Here is a 19,885-nt window from a genome sequence, read left to right as displayed (position 1 = left end):
GCCGGGCGGAGCAGGGATGGGCAGCGAGGGCGGACAGAGAGCGGTGGAGCAGAGCAAGGATGCAGACGGAGCTGCTCAGGCAGCTCTGAATGAGCCACAGGTTCGGGCTGGGGGACGGACCCTCGCTGCCCTGGGGCGCCCTCAGCGCTGGGGGGACCCCGGCAGGAAGGTGCGGGTGCCTGGACTAAAGTTTGCACCAGGAGCTGAGCCTGGGCGATGCAAACCACAGTATCCACCTGCCTGGGAAGCAGAACGCAGGTTCTGGTTCGTCCCTGGCTGAGGGCACAGCCCAGGGGCAGAGCAGCCAGGCTGCAGGACTGCTGCCTGCCATCCCAAGGCAGCGCTTGCCTGCTGAGCTGGAGAGGAGCAGGGATTTTGGCAGGAGAAAAGGGGACCTCCTCATCCTAGAGCAGGTGCAGAGCTCAGCCTCTCCTGCCACCACTCTCCATCCATGTCTCCAGGGAGCAGCCACCTCTGGGTGCCCTGGGGACAAGCCAGCTCACTTCCCTTCCCACAGGCTGCAAGTGCTGCAGCTGCTTGTCCCCATCCCCAGTCTGGCTGGCTGAGTGGGCTGGGGGCTGCTTTGAGGGTCCTGGTTGGGTCCAGAGCTGCTCAAAGTGTGGCTGGGTCACCAAGGACCCAGCCCCCATGGGTGACCAAGTGGAGATCTACTGCCTGTGCCAGGGCAGGGCATGGATACCCTGACTCACCAGGGACACAACCGTCCCTTAGATCCTGCCTGGGGCTCCCTCCAGGCTCCAGAGCAGGTTTGCGAGTGAAGATGTGCTCATCCCAAGCACCCCTCAGTCTCACAGCTCCTGCTCTCCTTAGGAAGGAGATTTGAAGACACTGGGACCCCCACCCCAATGGATATCCCCATGGGAATATCAATAACCAGGGCAGGGGGATGTCTTACAGCTGTCCAAAAGTCTTGACAAGAATTTCAGGAGCTTGAGGCCACGGAACAGACAGCAGGAACCCTGTGGATCGTGAGAGGCAGGAGTGTGTGGCAGGGGGTATCTGCAGGGTGCCATGCCAGCAGCTGGGCACTCTGCTGCAGTGCTGCTTTGCTGGGGGGGCTTGGGGGGACCCCCAGCCCAGTTTGGAGTGCAGTTGGTGCCACTGGCTGAGTTTGCCTCCTCTCCCCACCGCAGGTTGCCAGGTAACACAACCTGCCAGCAAAATGCCGTGGGACTCCCGAGGCTGCTGCCACTCAGGATCCTGCAGCCACAGGCAGAGAGGACCATTTTGGAAGGGGATTGGCCCCCAGTTCCTGTTGCTGGTGGGAGGGCAGTGATTGTGGAGCTTGGAGGCTGGAAAACAGCTGGATACAGCTCCTGGTGTGGCAGCACACCGGGCAGGGCTGTGAGGTTTTGGTGTGTTACAGCCCAGCTGGGAATTGTGTGGCCGTGGAAAGAGGAGCTTCATCCACTCTTGGCTCTGTTCTGGGAGCTCTTACTGCTCAGGGGGGACCCTGGAGCCCTGCAGCTCCTCATGTGCCTCTCCTGGGCATGGGCAGCATTGTGGGGAGCAGCAGCATGGGAGGGCACAAAGTCCTGGAGGTGAGGGTGCTGTCACAGCCAGGACAACCACAGGGACAGCGTCCCTGCTCCCCCTGTAGATCCCAAACCACCTGACACTGGCCTTTGGGCAGCAGCCACCCCTCCTGTCACTCCTGTGCTTGCAGGGTGCTGAGGGGCCCAGCTGAGCTCAGGCTGGGGTGTCCACATAAGGATCTGAGCAAGGGCATGTGCCACCTCTGTCTGCCACCATCCTGCTGCTCCTGGGTGTCCCCTGTGCCCCCAAGCCAGGGCTCTGTGTCTACACACACCAGGCAAACTCCTCAAGCCCCTGCTTGCCCAGAGCTGCCCTTATTGCCTTTGACATCTCCTTTTAACCCTCGCCGAGGGGCTGAGCCTGGGGCTGTCTCCTCACAGAGCTCCCTGCAGGTGGCTTCCCACTCATCCCAGGGCTGTTTGCACCTGCAGCCTCACTCCACGGAGAGGGGGAGAAAGCCAGAGCACACCCTGGGGCTGGTGGGGATCCTCAGCCCCCCAGGCAGCCCCCTGCAGCTGTGGGGTCACCTCAATGCAAGTGGTTGCGTGAGAGGGAATGAAATGAAGGGTGCTTGAAGGAAGGTGTCACTCCAGATAGATGTGCACGGGAGGGGACAGGGCCTGGGAAATCTTTGCAGATGCAGCAATTTTCCCCTCGTTTCTGGGGAAAGTAGTCTTTGTCGCTCTGAATCTGCAGTTTGCTGCCAGCCCTGCAATTCCTTGTGACAGCCGCGGCCAGGGTCAGGGGGAAATCACAGCCTCTGTCCTGCAGGTGTAACGAGGAGGGGAGGGGACCGCGAGCCGAGGGGATCGGGTGGCAGCTCACCCGCTCTGCACCCCCTGTGCTGGCACTTGAGGCTTGGCAGGGAGAAGGCTCTTGGTGGGCACAGAGCAGGGGCCACGGGCTGAGCCGATGGGCGTGAGCAGCAGCAGAGCTGCCAGAGGGGCTGGGGGGGTCAGAGACCCTTCCCACAGCAAAGGGAGTGTTTGCTACAGGCTCTCCCTTGCCAGGAGGCTCTGGGACTGATCCAAAGGCTCTGGGAGCAGCTCTGCCCCCCTCCAGCAGGAAATGAGGTGACAAGGGGGATGAAGATAAGTTGCCTGCCATAGCTGGGGGCTGCCCTGTGCAGAGCAGGTCCCCACGACACTCAGGGCAACGTGACCCCAGCAGTGACCCACAGCCACCCGTGCTGCTCTCCCTGCGGTCCTGCCGTGAGGGACACGAGGTGTTTTCCCTTTTTCTCCCCACATTTGTGCCCAGGGCAGCAGGGAGCCCCACACACATCGCCTGGGGAGCCAGGGCTGCTCCAGCAGCCGAGGATCACTGCTGTAAATAAAACATGCCAGCGGAGCTGGCGGTGCCGTGCCTTCGCTCTCGTTATTATTTCATAGCCCGCTCCCAGGCTGCTCTGCTCACTCCGTGCTTGCCCGTGGCCTCCGTGTCCCTGCAGAGCTGCAGGGCTCCCTGGGGTCCTCACCCTTGGTCCTCTGCCACCACCCACCCCCACGGCCAATGTCACTGCCAGACCCCAGAGCCCGTGCAGAGCCTGCCTCGGGGGTGAGGGCATGGGGCTGTCCTGACGGTGTGCCTGTGTCTGCCCGCAGAGGATGAGCTGTGGCTACATCCTGTGCACCGTCCTGCTCTCGGTGGCCGTGCTGCTGGCGGTGACAGTCACGGGGGCCATCCTCTTCATGAACCACTACCACACGCCCGTCACCGAGTCGCCGCCCGTCATCAGCACCAACCCCGAGGAGGCCAACGCCCTGGTGACCATCGAGAAAGCCGACAGCTCCCGCATCAACATCTTCATCGACCCCAACTGCCCCAGCGCCGCCGGCACGCTGGGCCGCGTGGAGGGGCTGCAGAGCTCCCTGCTGCGCGCCGTCACCGACCACGACGCCGAGGCCAAGGCCACCAAGAGCCAGCAGAAGGCCCTGCTGGTCACGGTGGCGGACGAGGTGGCCAAGCTGCTGAGCCACGCCGTGCAGCTGCGTGCTGACTGTGATGGCCTCAAGAAGGGGCACAGCGCCATGGGGCAGGAGCTCAGCGCCCTGCAGGGGGAGCAGGGCAGGCTCATCCAGGTGAGCAGGGCTGGCGGTGCCAGGCGGGGCTCCCTGGGGGTGGAATCCCTGTCCCAGTGTCCCTGGGGGTGGAATTCCCTGTCCCAGTGTCCCTGGGGATGGAATCCCTGTCCCAGTGTCCCTGGGGGTGGAATTCCCTGTCCCAGTGTCCCTGGGGATGGAACTCCCTGTCCCAGTGTCCCTGGGGATGGAATCCCTGTCCCAGTGTCCCTTGGGGTGGAACTCCCTGTCCCAGTGTCCCTGGGGGTGGAATTCCCTGTCCCAGTGTCCCCGGGGGTGGAATTCCCTGTCCCAGTGTCCCCGGGAGTGGAACTCCCTGTCCCAGTGTCCCTGGGGGCATGGCTGCTCGCAGCCCTCAGCATCCAGGGGAGAGCTGCAGGAGGAGCTGAGGTTGAAGGCAAGTGCTTGGGATTTGGAAGCTGGGAAGTGTCTCGCTGCCAAAGCACCCCAGTGCCAGTGAGCGAGGTGTGCAGCCTGCCACACCGAGGGTGTCCCAGCTCCAGGTCCAGTCTGGGAGCTCCAGACAGAGCCAACAACACAGAACCTTCTCAAGGGCAGTCCATGCAGCAATCAGCCCCCTCTCTTTACAGTCCCCAAAATCTCCTGGCCAATGAGCTGTGTGAAATGCTTACCTGAGCATGCCAGGGGTCTGCCAGGTGTCGCAGCAAGATCCAGGGCATGGCTGGGTGCTCCATGCCTGACCCTCCTGGAACTCAACTCCCTCTGCCCAGAGCTGCTTGTTTCTTGCTGCTTCTCTTCTCTCCCCATCCCGATGCTCTGCCACGGCCACCCCGTGTCACTGTCCCAGCCTGGGTCACCTCAGGGAATGACAAAGCTGGCGGCTGCCTCAGGACACGGCTATTCCTGCCGCCTCCGTCATCCCGTCCCCTGCCCAGAGATGCCCTTTATCCCATGGGATTGCAGCACCAATGCACCCAGGTTTGGGGATTTCTCCTCCCTGGTGCCTTATCTGGCCCCTGACCCCTGCCAAAAAGCAACAGAGATGTTTTATGCATCTGCTGTGGATTTATGTCCCCACCAGCCCACACCCCGGCATTGCTGAGCAGAGTGGCCAAGGGGCTGGGATGTGGAAGGGATTTCACCATTTAACCACAATTCCGTGTCCCCCGCGCGTCCCCTGCCCGCAGCTGCTCTCGGAGAGCCAGACCAACATGGCTCGGCTGGTGAGCTCCGTCAGCGACGTCCTGGACACGCTGCAGAGGGAGCGCGGCGCCCGGCCCCGCCTCAAGGCTGACCTGCAGCGAGCCCCGGCCCGGGGAGCACGGCCCCGGGGCTGCTCCAACGGTGAGAGGCATCCCTGCCAGCCCCGGCATGCTGGGGCTGCTCCTGGGAGGGGGGATCCACCCAGCATGGGGCAAAGCATCCTGGAGAAGGATTTCATACAGCGCAGGGGCTGGCGGGGAGGTGGAGGAGGAGGGAGAGGGGAAGGTGTGTGCTGGAAGGGGGAGTTCTCACCGTGCAGTTGTCCATAAACCAGCCCAAAAGCCCCTTCACAAACCCATCTGCTCCCACAGAGGCAGAGCATTCACCTCCATCGGGGATTTATCCCTGCAAGGGATAGAGTCACATTCCTCAGCGTTGGGTTGAGGTGCAGCTGAGGGAGCCTGTGCTGCAGCTGGGAGCCCACAGCCTCCTTGGGCTCTGCCTTGTCCCCATCTGGGTCCCAGCTTGCCCTTGCCCTCTCACAGGGACACCAGGACAGTCCCTGCCAGCTGCTGGGGAGTCCCCAGGGTGGTGGCATCCCCCTTGGCACTGCCCACCCCGAGCATCACAGGAGAAGGGAGGGAAAGAGCAAAGTAGCACCAAGCTGGCAACTAGAGCTGGGAGCAGGGCTGGGAGCCTGGAAGAAATGGCAAGACATTAAATTAGGCCATTAATTAACCAGCTCTCCCCCCACCCCACCCCAATGGCACGCTGCAGGCTCCCGGCCCCGAGATTGCTTTGACATCTATGCCAGTGGACAGCAGGAGGACGGGATTTACTCCATCTTCCCCACCCACTACCCCGATGGCTTCCAGGTCTACTGTGACATGACGACGGACGGGGGCGGCTGGACGGTGAGCTGCCACCACGAGGGGACCCTGCTGATGGCACTGCTGGGCGTGGGACGTGTCACTTTGGACCTTGGGGGTGTCATCAGGAGGGCAATCAGTGTCAGGGATGCTGGCTGTGCGCCCAGAGCTTCCCAGCGGTGCCAGGCAGAGCCCTGAGCTGGGCTGGAGCTGCAGGGGGGTCAGGCAGGTGCCACCTCTGGAATTTGTCCCTCTCAGCAGGGCCGGGCTGTGCTGGGGCTGTGCTGGGGCTGTGCTGGGGTGTGGGGCTGTGCTCTGCCCTGTGCAGCCAGTGAGGCGGTGCTGGGGCTCAGGGCAGACCCCAGACCCCCACGTTTGGCCTCATCTGAGGCCGGGGTGCCTGGGGCAGCTGGCTGCTCTGCTGATTCACTCCTGTCCGGTTCACTCTGCCGCCGTGGCTGCCATGTGCTGGGATCACACAGGGCAGGGAGCAGGGCTGGGGGCTCTGCCAGCCCCAGCCCGCAGCCCCCAGTGCCCCGGGGAGCAGCTGGGTGTGAGCAGCTCCCCCACCCTGGAGACATGGCTTGGGGTGCCAGTGGGACAGAGAGGGGGTGCCAGGCGGCGGTGGGGTCTCACCAGGAGGGGGGACAGGCAGCCTCTGCCCTGAGGACACGCTGGGTGAGCCGAGCTGGCCAGCACCCCTCCAGCTGGGCGCTCTAGGAAACAAATCCCCGCGATCTGATTCCCCTAAGCAGCTTTGAGCAGGGCCAGGAGGGAGCTTAGCCCCCCTGCCCCCAGGGGCTGATGAGCCTTGGACCTCCGAGAGCCCACCCTGGGCAGGAGGAACCTGTGGTGTCCGGTGGTACCAGCAGCTCCAGTGGGGAAACTGAGGCACGGCACAGCCGGGGACCTCAGCTCTTGGGTGCTTTCAGAGGGGAGAGGGGGACCCTTCTGGCTCCCCAAGGTGCAGAGGGTCCTTGCAAACCCCGTGCACAGCCTGCAGAGCCTCCAGCAGCCCCAGCCAAGCCTGAAGAGCAGCCCAAGGTGATTAGCGAGGCACTCAGAGGCTTATTCAAAGCTGCTGCAGGCGGGAGGGCTGGGCAGGGGGCACAGCAGTGATTCTAAGCCTGGCAGCTCCGGGAGGCTCTGGGAGTGGGGTGGCACCGACACCAGCTCGGCTCTGCCCTGCCTGGGTCCCAGAGACAGCCAGAGCTGGGCTGGGGGGCACACCCCAGGCTCCTCTCTCTTGGGGCAGCAGAGGCTCCCAAACGTGCCTGCAGTCCCCTGGGAGCAGGGATTGTCTCAGCCACCTCGGGGGGCTGGGGTGTGGGGGCACTGGCTGATCCAGGCTCCAGGCAAGCCATGGCACGGCTGGGTGCCGTGGGGCAGAGCCTGGGAAATTTCCCTTCCCTTCCCTTCCCTTCCCTTCCCTTCCCTTCCCTCCCCTCCCCTCCCCTCCTCCTCCTCTCTGGAGCGATTTCTCCTGACATTTGGGCTTATTTGCATGTGGGTGGGTGGGTGGAAGCGATGGCAGCAGCTGAATCAGTTTTGACTCGGAGCTGGGGAGCTGCTGAGCTCAGCTTCGGGCTGCCTGGGCAGCCGAGGCCATGGGGAGCTCAGGACCTCACTGTCCCCACAGCCTGACGTGAGAGGCAGGTCCTGCCTGCTCCCTGTCCCCCCTGGGGAAGGCTGAGCAAGGCAGGGCTGTCTTGAGAGCCCAGGAGGGCTCAAAAAGTTTCCTTTTCACGTGATGTTGTCTTCAGAATGTCTTTGCAAACGCCCCACGCTCCTCCCAGCACCCCTGAGCCTCCATTGCTCCTCTTTTTGGGGCAAAACCCCCTGGGATCAGCCCCTCAGCCCCACGAGCAGCCGTGCTCTGTGTGCCCAGCATCACCTCCCTGGGCAGCGTGTGCTGGGAAATGCTGGGGAAGCCAAAGAGTGCAGGAGAAAAGGCTGTGCCAGCAGGACAAGGGCTCTGGTGACATTAAGTGACAGCGTCCAGCCTCAGGGGCACCTGCTGTGCTGGGACACTGGTGGGGACAGCCTCACCAGTGCTCAGCCCCTGCTGGAGGAGTCCCAGAGAGGGAAGGGGCTGGGCAGACACTGGGCTGGGTAAACCCCAGGCAGGGGCTGGGAGCAGCCACAGAAACAGGTTCTGTCTCCAAAGGATGTGCTTTATGTGCCACCACAAACAGGAGAGGACAATTCTGCTGGCAGGGCAGGCAGGAGCAGCTCCTGGGACGGGCAGTGCTGCCACTGTGGTGCCCACAGGCTGTCCCAAGGGCCTGGCACGTCCTGGGGACTGGCTCTGCACTGCCCAGAGCTTCCTCCCTGGCCGAGCGCAAGGATGCTCTCCCTGCTGTGACAGGCTCAGAGCACACCCTGGGGACAGCCCTGCGGGGTCTGCCAAACCTGGCCCAGGAGCCTGAGCTCTGTGCTGCTGAAGTGATGGCTGAGCATGTCCCCACACTGGGACTTTCAAGCCCTCCAGGAGTTTGGTGGAGCTGAGGGAGAGGAAGCTGCCGGTGCCATGGCAGGCACAGCTTGGTGCTCCCGCTTTTCTCTGCTTTTAACCCATTTTTCTGGGTTTGTGGCTTTGCAGGAGCCTGTCCCTGCCCCACAGGGGCAACTGGGGGAGGCAGAGAATGAGGGAGATAAATATTTCAGCCTTGCCTTTAAAAGAAGGGAGGGAAATCCTTTTTGCTTAAGAGGGGGGTGATGCATATTTGATGAGGAGGAAAAGAGCAGCGAGGCAGGGCTGGAGCACCATGAGCCCGCGGGTCACTGGTGCACCCAGCATTGCCAGCACCCCCAGGGGGGGACCAGGAGGCTCCCACAGCCCTGCCTGCACGTGGTGGGTGCACACAAGAGGCACAGAAGGGGCTGTGCATGAGAGATGATGAGGATGGAGCAGGAGACTCGGGAGGACACAGGAGCTCACCAGCACCTGTGAGCTTGAGGTTTGAGCCCCCTTGGCGGGCAGAGGGGCACTGAAGGCTTCTCCTGGGGTCATTCTGAGGCTCAGGCAGTGGCGCCCTGTCCCACACGCTTCCCTGGGCACCACTCAGGCAATTGGCCTATTTAGAACCGTGCTCAAAGCGGATTAGGAGGGAGCTCTGGTGCTGCAGCCACCGCCGTGCCCAGCGCCAGCCACGGAGCCGCTGGTGCTGGGGAAAAGCAGCTTCAGGCCCCTGGCCAGCCACGCTGTCCCCCTTTCCCAACAAGCCTGAAGAAAGCCCCTTTAAATGGGCTTAACCACGGCTTCTCAAGTGCTCAAGGCGCGGATAAAAATTAAGGCTCTAATTCTAGAAGGTAAGTACAGCAGGATCAGAGCTGTGCCGTGCCCAGGAGTGTGCCGGAGCCTCAGCCAGCACCCCCAGCCCCCAAAACACCCATCTGGGGCAGGGCAAGCACTGGGAGGTTCACAAGGAGGTTCTGCTTCACACGCCAGGATGAAACCCTGTGTGGGAGGGCAGAAGCAGCCGGGGGAGCAAAGCATGGAGGCTTCCCAGCCAACTTCAGGGCTCATCCCCATTCCCCAGTCCTGGGGTGCTGGAAGCTCGGCTGGGCAGCACAGCTCAGCTCTGAAGATGGGGTGCTCTGGCCCCGGGGCTGCCAGAGGCTGGGAGGGCTCTGCCTGAGTCACCCCAGCTGTCCCCACCACGGCCTCAGCAGCGCAGAGCTCGGTGGGAGCAGGGCAGGCCTGCTCAGCCAACTTTAATGCAATTAATCCAGAGCTGGAGGCTTAATTAAGTTCAAATGGTCGGGCATGAAGCAGCATTTTCTGGATCGCTGTCAATAAATCAAACCCAAAAAGTATGGATAAAAGGGGATGAAACACACAGGGCACACGGGCTGATGAGCAGATGGGAGAGAAAAGGAAAAGGCTCCGAGCAGAAAAGCTGCACTGAGCCCTGGGATCTGGCTGGGATCCGGGGGCTCTGCAGGGCTCAGGGCCCTCAGCAGGCAGCTCCACAGTTAATTTCTCTGGGAGATTAATGAGGCTGTCACAGAGATGATGTTTTATAATGGGGTGCCTGCCCAGGAGAGCAAGGAGATCCAAGAGGAAGAAATCAGCCCCGCTGGGTTTTCACAGATCTGAGCACCCACTGTTGGCAGGAGAGCTCACAGGGCAGAACAGACCTGGGGTCGTGCCCTCCTGTCTCTGCTCCCCGGGCAGGAGCAGACCCGGCTGTTGGGAGGCAGCTGCAGGGTGCCCACCACTGCAGGGACCCCGACCACTTCCCAACGAGCTTCAGGTTTCCTGAGCTCTGCTCACATTTCCAGACAGAGGATCCCGTGACGGGTTTTGCCTGACTCGCCCACCCCTGGGATGGAGCATTTCCCCGGGGAGCTCATCCCTGTGCAATCACTGAGCCGACAGGGTTTAATTTGTGCCGCTAATTAGGCAGTGGCAGGGAGGGGTGGGCAGCTCGGTGGGGAGCAGGGGGTGCCTGGGGCACGCAGGCTGGGAGCTGATGCTCTGTGTGTGTCCCCAGGTGTTCCAGCGGCGGGAGGACGGCTCCGTGAACTTCTTCCGTGGCTGGGAAGCCTACCGGGACGGCTTTGGGAAGCTGACAGGAGAGCACTGGTTAGGTGTGTGGGGGCACTGCTGGCTGCTGGCAAAGCCTGCGCTCCCCTGGGGTTTCTTTGCCACGGAGGGGACACCGAGACCCCCCTGCACAGCACCCAGGGGCTGGGAGCGATGGGCTGGGGGCACCCCATCCCTGTGGGGTCCCCACACTGACCCCTTCCCGTCGGGCAGGGCTGAAGAGGATCCACCTGCTGACGGTGCAGGGCAGCTACGAGCTCCGCATCGACCTGGAGGACTTCGACAACGGCACCGCCTTCGCCCACTACGGCAGCTTCGGGGTGGGGCTGTTCTCTGTGGACCCCGAGGAGGACGGGTACCCCATCAGCATCGCCGACTACTCGGGGACAGCAGGTGGGGCGGCAGGACGGGGTGTTCGCCCCATCTCCTCGCTGGGGTGTTGCAGGGGCCTCTGGCAGCAGCACTGGCTGCATCCCTGCGGCCTTGGGGAGATGGAGAGGGGTGAGGTTGGAGCCCCATTGTTGGAGCCCCACTGGGGTGGGTGGCCAGAAGAACCCCGCGGGGCAGGGCAGGAGAAATCAGGATTCCTTTCCTGCCCATCAGGATTCCTTTCCCCTGGGACAGGTGACTCCTTCCTGAAGCACAACGGGATGAAGTTCACCACCAAGGACCTGGACAACGACCACTCGGAGAACAACTGCGCCGCCTTCTACCACGGCGCCTGGTGGTACCGCAACTGCCACACGTCCAACCTCAACGGGCAGTACCTCAAGGGCCACCACAGCTCCTACGCCGACGGCATCGAGTGGTCCTCCTGGACCGGCTGGCAGTATTCCCTCAAGTTCACCGAGATGAAGATCCGGCCCATCCGGGAGGAGAATTAGCTGATGGCATGAGCCCCCCGCACCGTGCCCGGCCCCTGCCCTTCCCCAGCACCCTGCAGACCCACTCCCTCAGCTGCCATCCTCCCCGTCCTCTCCGAGGGCTTGCCCACCTCTGAGGGGCCCCTGGGGAGCATCTGCTGCCAGTGAGGGTGGCTTTGGCTCCTGGGCACCCACAGATGTTGCCAGACCTTTGCCTTCCTCTGCAGCCAGAGCAGGTGTCCTGGCCAGAGTGTGACCCTGTGCTCGTGGCTGGGGCAGAGAGGATGCAGGTGTTTGGGCAGAGGTGCCCAGCAGGGTCCTGCAAGGAAGGAAGGAGGCAGGGAGGGAGGGCTGCAGCAGCCCAGGCAGGCTGAGCACCTCTGGTCACCTCTGCTCCGGGCACTGACACCTGGCAGTGGGCTTGCCAAGCTGGCAAGGGGCTGGGGACACTTGTCATGGGGAGCCCCAGGCCCCCCAAACCCCCAGGACTGGGATGAGGCTGCTGCTCCACAGCTCCAGCTCCCCCCATGGTGCTACTGGTGATGGGGGGGCTCAGCTGGGTCAGCCTGACCGTGCCAGCAATTCCTTCTCTGCACTGCAGAACGCTCTCCTCTGCCCCTGCAAGGGCAACGCAGCTGGGGAGGGACAACCACCAGCTCCTCAGTCCCTGTTGTCCCTGTCCTGACTCCTGGAGCCCCCCAGCAGGTCAGGACACCCCAAAGTGAGCCAGAGCAGCGCTGCAAGGACGCACACCCAGAACTGAGCACGGCATGGAGCTGTTTTGGCAGTGCTGGGGAAGCAGGGAGCACAAGGAAGAGGAGGAGGCGAGGAAGGCTCACCTCCCAACACAGCTCTGCCTGCATTCCACAGCCCCTCCCTCCCAACCAGACCCACTCGGATTCACACTGAACTTTCACCATCCAAAAGCTGTGACCTTTCCCCAAACCCTTTGGGCAGCTCAGCCACATCTCCCAGTGAGCCCCCTCTGCTCGCTGCTGGCCTGGGCACCCCTGTTCATTCCCACCCCGCTGAGCTGCAGTGCTGGCTCGGCACCTGCAGATATCCAAAGCCTTTCATTTCCTCAAATCCCGTTAAGGTTTTGCAAAAGAGAAGCCCCAAGTGGGGCTTAGCATCTGCAGGGCCCTGATAACCAGGCAGCAGCACCAGCCGGCCCAAGCAGGAGCTGCCATGGGATGTGGGACTGATGTCTCCTGCTGGCTCCCTAGAAGGACTCAAATGGGGGATTTTGTCCAAAAAAACCGAGAACCAAATGTGAGCAGACTCTGGACGGAGAGGGGAGGAGACAGACAGAACTCTGCCACCCTTTACATCATTCTCTGCCCGTGCTGCAGCAGAGCCCTGCCCCAAGGAACGCCATCAGACAGACAGATGGACTGAGGAGGGGAGGAAAACTCCCCTGTCTCCATTTCCAGGGGAGCTTAAAGCACGGGGAGATCAAAGGCTCAGCGTCCCAACTGTGCCAGGTTTGTACTTCCCTCTGTGATTCTTCTCTTTTTTAAGCCTTCCCCACCTGGGATCTTGTGCTGGACAAGATCTCTCACCCGCTGGGTGAGTGGCTGTCTGTCTGCCCTGACAGAGAAATGGACAAACGATGCACTGGGATCACCACAGCTCTTTACTCTGCCAGAGAGATCCTTCAGAGCCCTCAGCTGAGGGAGAGCTCTGGGTGAAGGGCACTCAGCTCTGCACACTCCATCCATGCCCAGAGCTGCTCAGGGCTTTCTGGAACAATGGGAACTGGGGGGACTCAGCAGTGGCATTTCTCAGCACAACAGCAGGAGCCCTGACAGCTTCCAAGGAGCTTCCTGCATTCCAGTGGACCTTTCTGGAAAGGGTCCTGCCTGCACCCACCTTTATTTCCGATCAGTTATTTTGGTGGATTAGCTGCAGCTGGGTTTTCTGGTGCTTTGGGCAGGAATGCACGTGGAACCATGTGCCAGGTGGGAAGGCTCATCCCCCTCAAGACCCCTCCACTGGCGTTCTGCCGTGCCAGGAGGGAAATCTGTACATTGGTTTGTTGGTAGCACATCCTTGTGTAACTGCCTGTGCCACCCAGGACCCCCCAGAGATTTGTTTTGACTTGCACGAGAGGTATTTAATCCATGCCAAGGCGCAGGATTTCCCAGGATTATTCCCAAGAGCTCATGCATTGCTCCATGGCCCCGGATTAGGTTAAACCCATCCGTGGTGACACCTCCCTGGAAAGGGGAGGGCAGGGGTGGCTGGGGGTCTGGGATGTGGCCATGGACCTTCCCAGAGAAGCCCTGGGCCAGGCCGTGGTGTGTAGCAGTGCTGTGAAGTCTAGGTCGTGTGTGAGTGTGTCCAACGCTGTACATGTGGACTTTCTAAACTCCTTAATAAAAGGATCTCATCGTTACCCACCGTGTGACAGCTGTGACAGCGCGGGGACACGGCCAGAGGGACAGCAGGGGAGTGACACTGAGTCACTGCAGCTCCTCGCTCTGCTGGGGATGGCTCCTTCCCCGTGCCAGGCTCATGGCACAGCACCCTTGGGGACCTGCCCACCACACCAAAACCACTCTGCAAAACAGGAGGGGGGCTGAGGAGGCTTCCCAGGGCTCCAGCCCAAACCAAGGCCCTGCAGGACCTTGGGGTGGCCCTGGGACTGGGACTGGGAGGGTGGAGGTGTCTGTGCCCGATGGACAGAGCACCCAGTGATGTCCCCAGTCCTTCCCTGCTGCCCACCCCACATTGCACTGCCACAGCCCCGGACAGACCTGGAGGGGACAGCAGGGTGCCTTGGGGACCATGTTCCAGCACTGGTGGCTGTGTGGTGACCAGGATGGGTGGGAGCACTTGGGCACATCCATGTGGGGCCAGGCCCTGGGTGGGTTTGGGGTCTCCAGAGGTGCCTGTGCACGTAAACGGATGGGTGGGACCCCCAAGAGCTGCACCAGCCAGATGAGGGGACACACTTGAGACCCTCCACCCCAGCAGCATCCCTGACAGCTCCCAGGGACACAAGGCCAGCTCCCAGCTGCTGCTCCAAATGAAGCAGCAAACAAAGGCGGCGCGTTAATGAGCGGTGTTGCCGCGTTCCCATTGTGGCAGCTCCACCAACCCCTGTCCCCTCCGTCCTCGTCCTCTCTCCAGCTCCCTCCCCGAGGATCCCACCCTCCTCTCTCCGTGGCCACACGCCCAAGGGGTGACATGGCAATCACTGCCCGTGGCTATTTAATGGCCAAGGAGAGCTGGCCGCTCATCCGGACCCAGGGCGGGCAGAGAGGTGCCAGGAGTGGCAGCACCGAGGTAAGCAGAGGTGGCCAAGGAGAGCTGGCCGCTCATCCGGACCCAGGGCGGGCAGAGAGGTGCCAGGAGTGGCAGCACTGGGCAGCACCGAGGTAAGCAGAGGTACGTGACTGCTGCCCGTGGGTCTGTCTGTCTGTCTGTCTGTCCCCTGCCTCGATGGGCAGCAGAGCCAGGGAGCAGCCAAAGGCTGGTGGGAAGCAGCTGGGGACCCACCAGCACCCCCAGACCCCAGGATGGGACTCAGAAGTTTGGATCCATGACGGGCAACGGGGTGCAAAAAGGGAGAGAGCAGAACAGAGGCAAGGAGTGAAAAAGGTTGGGGTGAAGCCCGAAGTGAAACCTCTGTGCTAGGGGGTGTTGGGAAGGGCAGGCAGGGGTTTGAGAGCACCTGGGTCTGGTGCAGGAGTGAGAAACAGGGCAAGCGTGGAGCAGACAGCCTGGCCCAGCACCCGCAGCAGCTTTTAAGGCAATATATAATAATAGTAATAATGATAATAATAATAATAATAGTAGTACGCGTTTCCTCTCTCTGAGCCTCTGTGGGAGGAGGAAGGGAGGCCGAGCAGTCCTGCCCTGCTGAAGGTCACCCCTGCCCGCGGCACCGCACGAGGCTCGGGACTTCACTCCCTTCTGCTCTGCTCAGACCCCTCTCCAGGGCAGCTCCGAGCCCCATACAGCACAGGGATAAAGTGGAGAACCTTCCTCTGCCCCTGCGTCACCCAGGCACAGCGGGCAGGACCCGCTCGTGGGGACGATCAGGGTGATGCTCCCGCGGTGCCTGCAGGAGGAGCGGGGAGCCCCGGAGCCCCATCCCTGTACTGGGCTGTGCCCCCATCCCTGTACTGGGCTGTGCCCCCGAAGTGAAACCTCTGTGCTAGGGGGTGTTGGGAAGGGCAGGCAGGGGTTTGAGAGCACCTGGGTCTGGTGCAGGAGTGAGAAACAGGGCAAGCGTGGAGCAGACAGCCTGGCCCAGCACCCGCAGCAGCTTTTAAGGCAATATATAATAATAGTAATAATGATAATAATAATAATAGTAGTACAACCCGTTTCCTCTCTCTGAGCCTCTGTGGGAGGAGGAAGGGAGGCCGAGCAGTCCTGCCCTGCTGAAGGTCACCCCTGCCCGCGGCACCGCACGAGGCTCGGGACTTCACTCCCTTCTGCTCTGCTCAGACCCCTCTCCAGGGCAGCTCCGAGCCCCATACAGCACAGGGATAAAGGGGAGAACTTCCTCTGCCCCTGCGTCACCCAGGCACAGCGGGCAGGACCCGCTCGTGGGGACGATCAGGGTGATGCTCCCGCGGTGCCTGCAGGAGGAGCGGGGAGCCCCGGAGCCCCATCCCTGCACTGGGCTGTGCCCCCATCCCTGCACTGGGCTGTGCCCCCATCCCTGCACTGGGCTGGGAACCAGCGGGCAGCCCCGGATCCCCCATCCCTGCCCGGCTCTGAGCCCCCATCCCTGCGCTCGCCTCGGGGCAGCTGCGATGCTGCAGTTTGTGATCGCGGCCCCTCTCTGATGAAGGGCAGCATCTCTCCAGGAGGCAGGGAGGAGCTCGGACCCTCTCTGGAGCTCCAGAGGCTGCAGAAGGAGCAGAGAATGCTCGAGGGGCGGCAGGGCTGCTTTGGGGGGGCTGCAGCAGGATGGGGAGCTGCCCCAGGATCTCGCTGCTCCCCTGACATTCCTCCCCTTTCCTGTCCTTCCCCCAGATGAGAGCACCCTACTCTCTGTCCTGCCTCCTCCTCCTGAGCCTGGGAGCCTGCTTCCCTCCCGGCGAGCGGTGGGAGCCGGCAGAGGCCGGCCCGGGGGCTGCGCTGGGTCCCGGCTGGCAGGCGGCCGAGGGCCGGGGTCCCGGCTGGAGGGCAGGGGCGAAGCGCCGGAGGAGCGAGGAGGAGCTGGATGCGCTGCTGAGCATCGCCCGGGAGCTGCGGGGACGCGGCGCGGCCGGGGCCGGGGCCGGGCCGGGCCGGAGGTGGGGTCCCGAGCCGCTGCCCAGCGCGGGGGAGAAGCGCAGCGGAGCCCTGGGGAACCTGGCCGAGGAACTCAACGGCTACAACAGGAAAAAAGGCGGCTTCACCTTCCGCTTTGGGAGATGAGAGCCCGGACTCGGTTCCGCACCTCCTGCGGGTCACCCCCGTCCCGTCTGTCCCGCCTGGGTTTGCTCGGACTGAAGGGTTTTGCTGCTGGGGGTGCCCTGGGGAGGGGACGCTGCGTTTGCTCCACTCCCAGCTCTTGTCTAGATCTCCCATCCCTGCTCCCGACCGATGCAATGGAAGAAGAGGAGGGTGCCTTAAGGAGAACTCACCAAACCCCTTCCCTGATCACACCCAGCTTTTGCTGGGGCACGGGGAAAGGGCCTGGGGCTGGCTCTGCAGGGCTGGCAGAGAGCAGGGCTGGCACAATGGGATGGGCAGTGCCAGGAGGGCCAGGCAGCAGGGCTGGAGGGTTACAGCAGGATAGCCTGGTGCTGGCAGTCCCCAGAGACTGTCTGTAGTCCAGGGCCAGCCACCAGGGAGGAGAGGGTCCCCCAGAGCTCTCCACCGAGCCGCTGCTCTCCTGCCTATTAAGGAAAAGTCCCTCCAGCAGCAAATTCTGCTTGGTGTCAGGATGCCTCTCACCCGAGGCAGCTCCTGCCTGCAAAACCAGGGCAGAGCAGCAGGGTTTGAGAGAATCTTGTCCTTAGCAACCCCTGGGGTGAGCACAGGATCCTGCCCTGGCCCCACCAGCCCTGCCACAGCCCCACAGCCCTGCCCACGCCCCAGACTCCTCACCAGGAGTGACGCCTGACCTTCGATGTCCTTGTCACCACCCAGCTCCTGCTGGCAGCCTGGCCCTTCCCAACGCCTTCCTGGCCTCGTCACCACCTAACCCCAGCTGTAGCTGCTGCAGAACTTGGGTGCAGAAGGGCTGAAACAAGAACTTCTGCACCCACCAGGACCAAGGGAGGTGCTCAGTGTCACTGCTGCTCCAGTCAGCAGTGACCTTTGGGAACCATCAGCCCCAAAAGCCAGCACAGGAAGAGCCCCAGCCACTGCCTTCCCCTCTTTTGGGCAGATTTAGCTCTGCCAGTCGCAGTGTTTTCTCTGTGCCTGCCAGAGGTACCAGCAATCAGAGCTCTAACTACCTGCTGCAGGCACTGACGGCAACTCACACCCCGAGCCACGGCTGATATTTCACTGCAGGCACAAAAATGAGCCTGGAGATGATTTGCAAGCGCTGAATTGCACCCTCAAAAATCAGAGACCGTGGCAGGACTTGGTTGGGGGAGTAAAAAGATTTAAAAAAAAACCTAAATCAGGCTGCAAGATGTGCATTGTAATATCCATCAAGCAGACAGACCACTTAATGCAGTCGTGCTGGCAGCAGGAGCAGTGGCTGAGCCTGGATGGAGGAGCTGGAACCCAGGGGAGAACAGTGGTGGGGCAGCAGGTCCAGGGAGCAGTGGAGGCACAGGACCAGGCTCAGGGACACAGACAGTGCCAGGTTTGACTCTCAGGTGAGGACGGCTGCCGAGGTGAGGACGGGCATTTCCTTCCCCTGCATCCCTGCAGCCTGAGCATCTCGCTCTGGGGAGCACAGCAGCGACCACCCAGGGCACTCGGGGCGGCTGAGCCCACGCAGACCCGCAGCCCCGGCACCCCCAGCCCCATCTCCGTCCCTCCCCACTCCTGCCCCACCGAAGGATCCCCTCCTGTCTGGATCGGGACGCAGGCGCCGCGCTCGCATCGCGCAGCGGAGACGGAGCTTCATCGATGTTTCCATGGCAACGACTCCCCCCTACCCCTTTCTTTCGAGTGTTCAAACCATCAATAAACACGCACTGATCAATTTTACCCTGCGCTGGAGTCGGGGGGAGGGATGGGAGGGAGGAAGGGGAAGAGTTTTGGAGTAACTCTGGGTTCGTGAGGGCTGGTGAATCCCGGGTTTGCTGTGATGGATCATTGCAGGGGAAAGTGGCACTGACTGCTGCGGGAAGGGAGAGGAAGCCTGCTGGGCAATGCTGTGGCTGCGGGGATGCCTGGGCTCCTGCACTCAAGCCCCGGAGAGGAACAGGCTCAGAACAGCCTCATAAAAGCTCTCACATAGCGAGGCTTTGATTGATGTGCAATAACCTCTGCGGAACTCACTGGAAATTGGAGCACTTACCTGGCAGGTGGGACAGAGCTGGGCTCAGCCCCCCACCTCAGGGCTCCTTGATGGGCAGCCTGGTGCCAGCAGGGCAGTGCCATCACCCTCCTCACCTCTGTCAGGAAAGGGGCTCCTGCCAGGCTGTGACACGGGGCAGGTGAGGGGCCATGGCACCCCTGAACTCCCCCGAGCACACCTTAGGGTGCCTGGGAAGAGCAGCATTCCAGGCTCTTGATTACTGCTCCTTGGTGCTTATTGCTGAGGAGGGGAGGGAAAAGTGAATGGAAAATAAGTGCCCAGAGCCTGGGGGTGTAGCTGGGAGGAAGGAAAGGGGAACACGCCAAGAACGACCCCTGAGGGGCTGGAGAGCCCACCCTGAACACTGGACAGGATATCTCCCACAGGAAGCTAGACCCTGCCCAGCTCCTCTCCTCCTGAATGGGGTAGCAGCTCCCGAGGGGACACCCAGATCCTGAACCTCTCTGAGAGGTGGAGAGCTCAGAACTCACCCACCACCAATCCATAAGGAGCTGGATCAAAGAAGCCCTGGATTCCTCTGTTCTGGCCAGTGGAGTGAGACAGCAGCGCAGGCACTGCCACCACAGCTGGGACTGCCCATGAACAGCCCCCTGAACCTTCCCTGCCCAGCACAACCCTTGGCCCTCCCCTGCTCTCTGCTCCACTCCCGTGGGCTGCCCCTCACTGCTCCTCCACCCCGGGCAGAGCTGCAGCACTACAAACACACAACAAATGTCAGAAACCCCAAGGATCCTCTGCAGAGGAAGAGCCCGGGTTAATTGCATCCCAGGGACTCGTGAAGAGGCTCTGTGCATCATAACTGGGTCACGCAGGCTGCAGGAGCACAGGTGGGACCTTTGCAGCAGAGTAGATGCCAGGACAAACACAGAACCCTCAACAAGGGGGCGATTGCTGGGAAAACGTTCAGCACAGCCGGGTTTGCAGGTCAGCTTTCTGCTGAGCTGGATCATTGAGCACTGAGCACGGCCAGGGAGGACAGCCCTGAGCCCGGCCTCAGCACTGAGATGGCTGAGGACTGTCCTCACCCACAGCTTTAGGGGCATTGGCACTGCCAGGGCATCAGGACTGACCAGGAACTGACCCAGGAGCACCATTCTCAGCAGCCCACCCAGGCCAGGTGTCACCCTGGGACAAGGAGTGTGTGCCACTCTGCTGCCAGCCTGCTTTTAGTGCACAGGGGATGGCAGGAACCCTCTCCTCAGAGGTGACACCGTGCTTAGGGTAATTCCCTCTCTTTCCAATTGTGGAGGGATGAATGTCAGCCAAGGGAGAGGCTGAGGGCTGTCCCTGACCATCCTGGGGGACAGGCAGTGGTCTGGCACACCTGAAAATCCACTGGCCCAGCC

General features: G+C 62.1%; 2 protein-coding genes across 2 annotated transcripts; both read left to right on the top strand.

Annotated features, from left to right (window-relative positions):
* The first annotated feature begins 3,067 nt into the window (after positions 1–3,067).
* FIBCD1 (fibrinogen C domain containing 1) lies at positions 3,068–13,484 on the top strand. Its single transcript, XM_039720350.1, has 6 exons — positions 3,068–3,638; positions 4,787–4,943; positions 5,580–5,716; positions 10,171–10,267; positions 10,437–10,616; positions 10,848–13,484. Exons 1-6 carry the CDS (start codon positions 3,165–3,167, stop codon positions 11,105–11,107), a joined length of 1,305 nt encoding a protein of 434 aa, XP_039576284.1. The 5' UTR covers positions 3,068–3,164; the 3' UTR covers positions 11,108–13,484.
* A 2,597-nt stretch (positions 13,485–16,081) lies between these two features.
* LOC120507523 (pyroglutamylated RFamide peptide) lies at positions 16,082–16,468 on the top strand. Its single transcript, XM_039720325.1, has one exon. The coding sequence runs from the start codon at positions 16,082–16,084 to the stop codon at positions 16,466–16,468; it is 387 nt and encodes a 128-aa protein (XP_039576259.1).
* Positions 16,469–19,885: the final 3,417 nt, after the last annotated feature.

The sequence above is a fragment of the Passer montanus genome, unplaced genomic scaffold (assembly GCF_014805655.1).
Source record: "Passer montanus isolate IOZ18808 unplaced genomic scaffold, ASM1480565v1 scaffold43, whole genome shotgun sequence".
Classification (NCBI taxonomy): Eukaryota; Metazoa; Chordata; class Aves; order Passeriformes; family Passeridae; genus Passer; species Passer montanus.
Note: the sequence above shows the minus strand (reverse complement) of the source record. Positions and strands in the feature narration are given on the sequence as shown.

Excerpts from the sequence above, each read along its gene's own strand:
- FIBCD1 (XM_039720350.1), top strand. The coding sequence starts at position 3,165 with ATGAGCTGTGGCTACATCCTGTGCACCGTCCTGCTCTCGGTGGCCGTG. Across the intron at positions 5,717-10,170 it reads CGGACGGGGGCGGCTGGACG|GTGTTCCAGCGGCGGGAGGA; the intron begins GTGAGCTGCCAC and ends GTGTGTCCCCAG. Across the intron at positions 10,268-10,436 it reads GACAGGAGAGCACTGGTTAG|GGCTGAAGAGGATCCACCTG; the intron begins GTGTGTGGGGGC and ends CCCGTCGGGCAG.
- LOC120507523 (XM_039720325.1), top strand. The coding sequence starts at position 16,082 with ATGAGAGCACCCTACTCTCTGTCCTGCCTCCTCCTCCTGAGCCTGGGA.